The following is a 5,429-nucleotide window of genomic DNA, read 5'->3' as shown; positions in this document are numbered from 1 at the left end:
AAAGAAGAAAAACTAATACAGAACTACAGAATCACAGGATAATCATGTTGATAGAAAATGTAAACCTCTTAACTCTCAATATGATAATAATAGATAGACAAAATGGTTAAATAGTTCATCAATAGATGCATGAGATTGAAGTGATATACAAGGGAACCCAAGCATCACAAAGGGCACTGTAACTTATAACTTTATCCCTCTCCATATATATAACAGTACAGCTGCAAACAATATGACTGGAAATGATAAGCATCTAAGAATAAATCTAACTCAACAAGATAGGTTTGGGTTTAGAACACATAAATGATCTGGGTTGTACGAGTAAAAATGTAGGAAATTTGGGAAGAAATTAAGGAAATGTTTCATTTCGAGGAAAGGCATCATTCAACAATGTAAACAAAATAAAATCATTAAAGATAACAATACTCAGAAAACATTTCGATAGAACAAAAAAGAACCTACTGAAGTCTTAACATTAGAAAACCACATTTTACCCAGCAAAAATTCTCGTAAATAAAAAGTATGGGATTCAAGAAAACTGAGAGTTTAAATCCCCTGAAACCGAAGATTCTCTCAATCCAGAGGAACCTCCACCTCTCCATCAGCAATCTCCTGCTGCAAATCCTTGGGATCCTTCCCGTCTACCGTGCACCCGACGGATACACACGTCCCGAGAATCTCCTTAACGGTGCCGCTCAAGTCCTTGGCCATGGAGCGGGGCTGCATGACCTTGGCGATCTCGATGACGTCATCGAGGGAGATGTTCCCGTTGTGTTTAATGTTCTTAACCTTCTTCCGGTCGCGCTCGGGCTCCTTGAGCGCCTTGATGACCAGAGCGGCGGCGGAGGGGACGACGGAGACCTTGGCCTGACGGTTCTGAACCGTGAGCTTGACGGTGACGCGGAGGCCCTTCCAGTCCTTGGCGGTCTCCTTGGCGATGTCCTCACCGATCTTCTTCGGGGAGAGACCGAGCGGACCGATCTTCGGAGCGAGCGAACTGGCCGCTCCGACCTCGCCGCCGGTGACGCGGACGAAGACCTCGACGACCTGAGTTGGATCGAACTTCGGCGGCATTGTTGCAGAGACGGAGTTGCAGGCAGCGAGGCTATGGTTAGGGTTAACGTGCGCTTTGTAAAGGGAGGCAGAGAGTGAAGACGCTAGGGTTATAAGCTAGGGTTTTTGGCATTCTCTGCATCTTTCCTGTGAAATGACTTGTTTGCCCTTCAATGCTCATGGGCTTGGGTCCATCATTTCAATTTGGGTTAAGCACATATAAAGATGACCATTTAATAAATGCCATGGAAAATGGAAGTTTCTCTACAAACGTTAGCCCATTTAGCCCACCTAAGTAAATTACAATCGCCGTGCACCACGAACGTAAACGATGTCGTTTCGATGTTAGTGGACGCGGATGCGAATGACTCCAGAGAATTCATTATCTATAATACACATAATTATTATCTAGAATACACAGAACGTTTGCCTAGAATACACAGAATGTTTGCCTAGAATACACAGAATGTTTGCCCAGAATACACAGAATATTGACACAAAATACATAATGGACGCGGACGCGGACGCGAATGACTCCAAGGAATTCATTATCTATAATACACATAATCGTTATCTATAATACACAGAACGTTTGCCTAAAATATACAGAATGTTTGCCCAGAATACACATAATATTGACACAAAATATACAGAATTCATCCTCCTAACATTCGAATGCACAAACACATCACAACCTGTGTTAATAACATGAATACACATAATATTGACACAAAATACACAGAATTCATCCTCCTAAACATTCGAATGCACAAACATATCACAACATGTGTTACTAACATGAATACACAGAACAATTGCCTAGAATACACAGAACGGTTGCCTAGAATACACGGAATGATTGCCTGGAATACACAGAATATTAACATATATACAGACACCGACCGAACCGGGAAACGTGATTTCAAAAAAAACGGACGGTTAGTTTACAATGCTCAAAACGACGTCGTTTATGTGCGTGGTGCACAGTATAATTTGCCAGTAAATTATTTGAGTATTAAAAATACATTATTTTGTATACTATCAAATAGTACATAGAAAAATTTGCCTTATGATATATGTAATGCTCTAACTATAGAATCAAACAGAGTGAATACTAACTAAGGTCCTCCAAGTATAGTGGTACTGTCATGTTTAATCCTAAACTTTCAATTTAACCACATGTATCCCTTCAACTTTCAAATTTAATCAATTGTGGTCCTTCAGTTAGTTTAAGTAAGAGAGAAGTTAGGACCAAGCTAGTTAAAATTTTGAAAGTTGAAATATCATGGGTGTTTTAACTTAAAATTTAAAGGATCATGAACAATTAAATTGAAAGATTAAGACTAAATGTAGTGATCTTAGAGGACCCCAACTAGTATTAACTCAATCAAACAACAATAATTTTTTTGAATACAATCAAACAACAGTATAGAAGATTATACAATATCAAAAAAATATTGTATCTATTACTATAAATAACAATATGCGATGACACTTTCGTAATTAAAATAATGATTATATTTACAATATGTCACAATCCATATTTATTTGATTTCAATCATTATTGTGTGGACCATACTATCAAATAATGTACATTCAATATAAAAATAATGTACATTCAATATAAAAATAATGTACATTGTATTCAGGGAATATACATTATTTGTGTACTGAATGTACATTATTTTTATAGTATAAAAATACTATAAAAATAATGTACATTCAGTACAAAAATAATGTTCATTTAGTACATTAAAAATGTACATTTTATTATGGTCCACACAACTGTGTGGACCATGGTCCATACAATAATTTGCCTATTTCATGGTGTTGGACTTTCCTAGATTTGGGCTAAGGTTATTATTGGGTTTTAGTAATGTCCTGGTGGATGAAGATAGGGAAATTGAGCAAGGAGTTGGACATGAGCTAGTCCAAGATCGTATGGCAAATTATTTTGTGGATTCAAGTCCACCTGCAAGATGGATTCAGATTCAAAATATATAATTTACCTATTGAATGTTCACAATTTATATACTTAGTGTTCATAATTAAATGTTCACAACTTACCTACTAAGTATTCACAATTTGTACTGTCAGTACTTTCTTCTGAGAGACAATGAATATTGGTTAAATCCTAGATTGTTGAGTCTTTTTTTTTTTTGGCAAAAACTTGTGTGAGACCGTCTCACCATGAGATGGGTCGGGTCGGGTCAAGATGCAAATGTAACACTTATATGCACAAATACCATACTTATATGCTCAAATGTAATACTAATCAGGAATAACATTTTTGTTACTTATTAGGGTAAATGTAATACTTTTAAGGGAAAATACAATACTTTTATATTTCAATTTAAAAGTATTACATTTTTTCTCAAAAGTATTATATTTGCCCTTATAAGTGAGAGACACTTGTCAACATTACTTATTATGAAAAATGTATTACTTTTTCTCTTATAAGTAACAAAAATTGTATTTTTGATTAGTGTTATATTTGAGCATATAAGTATGACATTTGCATGGTGTTTTGACCCGACCCAATCCATCTCATGAATAAAGATCCGTGAGATGGTTTCACACAAGTGTGACCTTTTTTTATTTTATTTTATTTTTATTGAGAGTTAATACGTTATATATTCACGGTTATTTAAAAACAAATAAATAAATAAGAAATAGGAGCGCAGCCTGATGGAGAGACTTTGGGGGGGGGGGGGGGGGTTGGGGGGTTGGTGATGTGAAACTTGATATATTTGGGAGAAAACAAAAGTTGCTCCCCACTAAGGTAGTCCACTATTGGAGAATATTAAGATTGTGGGTAAAGTATATTCATATCTACATAATTCACTCAATGCCTCTCCTCTTAAACACAACACAATCATTGTTACCCCCAATCAACTCATACCTTTTACTTAATGGTTCATCTTAATAAGTATGTAAATTTATCATTTCTTTTTTTTCTATAAATAGAAGATTTACCTTAACTTTAGACAACTTAAGTTGATTAATCTAATTGTAGTTATTTACTAACTAAGGTCACAAGACAGATTTTACCATAGCACACATTCACGTAGTAGTTGCGGACTTTCTCATAAATCTAAATAAAAATCAAATAAAAAAATTTACAATGCAAAATGATATGCATGATGATTACTATAAATAAAAATGACAATGATATTTTTGTAAATAGTGAAAACAAATGTATTATTTTATTTATAAAAATACCATAATTCATTTCTATTTACCAAAAACCATCACCATCTAATGTGGCAATAATATATTTTTTTTGTTTAATGGTTACTGTGATTTGATCAGCCCCACCCCATTAAAAATGAATCTACTTATAACCAAATACAAATCATATATTGTCCCACCAAATACTAAAATGTTTTGGTTATAGTTTTTCATCCTTATAGCTTGATCCATTATTTAAAAATCAAATGGATCATACTTCAACTATAATGACATACTTAGGTTAAAAAATAATAAATACGAAAACTTCCTGACGGTAAATAAGTTGATGGCGTATGTTTGGAAAGTTAATATATGTTTCCTATTACTATGTTCATAGTACAATGTTTGAGCATGTCCCCCTTTCTGTCACATGAGCCTTGACTTTTATGCAATACAAAGGTAACAGTTACAATAATGATAGCAACGTCATCCTAATAAGTGTGGCGCTCTCATTCATAAGTGCTCTGGTCTTCATAACTACTAAGTACATTGGCTCTACGCTTAATGCTAGCTCCTGGTCGTTACTGTTTGACCGCCTTAACTATCTTGACGGATCCGAGTCTGTCTAGCTGCATGTCCTATTATTTTGTCATAGTGAAATTAGAAATATTATTTTGCTAAGGTATCTCTACATATTTATTTATAATAGTCAGCATTTTGCTTTCACACCGCTATATATATTTTTAGAATCATACTACAAAGACAAAAAAAAAAAAAATTCATCATATTATGTGCTAATATGTAATTAGTATTTGATTAATAAATAAATTTATTTTTTAAGCTTAATGAGTCGGTCAATTCATGATAACTAATGAATAAAAAAATTTATTGTCATGTAAAATGGTCAAAAGAATTTTAATGAAAATATTTTATCGCTATAGCAATATTCATGTTTTTAACAATGATTTCAACAAATATTTATTTGCCATTTTCAAAACAAATATTCCTCTTGAGCATTAGAACACAAGGAAGTAGGTTGCTTGTTGAAGATTGCAGTTCATGGCATGAAGCACTTTGGAGGATGGATCTCTCAAAGACTTCTATCCCCCCCCCCCCCCCCCCCCCCCCCCCCCCCCCCCCCCCAAAAAAAAAAAAAAAAAAAAAAAANCCCAGCCCCCACCCACCCACACACAATTAAGTTAAAA

The 5,429-nt window shown here is 34.5% G+C and overlaps 1 protein-coding gene across 1 annotated transcript; it reads right to left on the bottom strand.

The window, feature by feature from the left end:
* Positions 1-337: 337 nt before the first annotated feature.
* On the bottom strand, positions 338-1,133 carry LOC116003670 (60S ribosomal protein L12-like). The gene has a single exon (XM_031243573.1). The coding sequence runs from the start codon at positions 1,072-1,074 to the stop codon at positions 574-576; it is 501 nt and encodes a 166-aa protein (XP_031099433.1). The 5' UTR covers positions 1,075-1,133; the 3' UTR covers positions 338-573.
* Between the last annotated feature and the right edge of the window lie 4,296 nt (positions 1,134-5,429).

The sequence above is a fragment of the Ipomoea triloba genome, chromosome 14 (assembly GCF_003576645.1).
Source record: "Ipomoea triloba cultivar NCNSP0323 chromosome 14, ASM357664v1".
NCBI classification, from domain to species: Eukaryota; Viridiplantae; Streptophyta; class Magnoliopsida; order Solanales; family Convolvulaceae; genus Ipomoea; species Ipomoea triloba.
Note: the sequence above shows the minus strand (reverse complement) of the source record. Positions and strands in the feature narration are given on the sequence as shown.

What these genes read in the sequence shown, in the direction of transcription:
- LOC116003670 (XM_031243573.1), bottom strand. Translation starts at nt 1,074, where the DNA reads ATGCCGCCGAAGTTCGATCCAACTCAGGTCGTCGAGGTCTTCGTCCGC.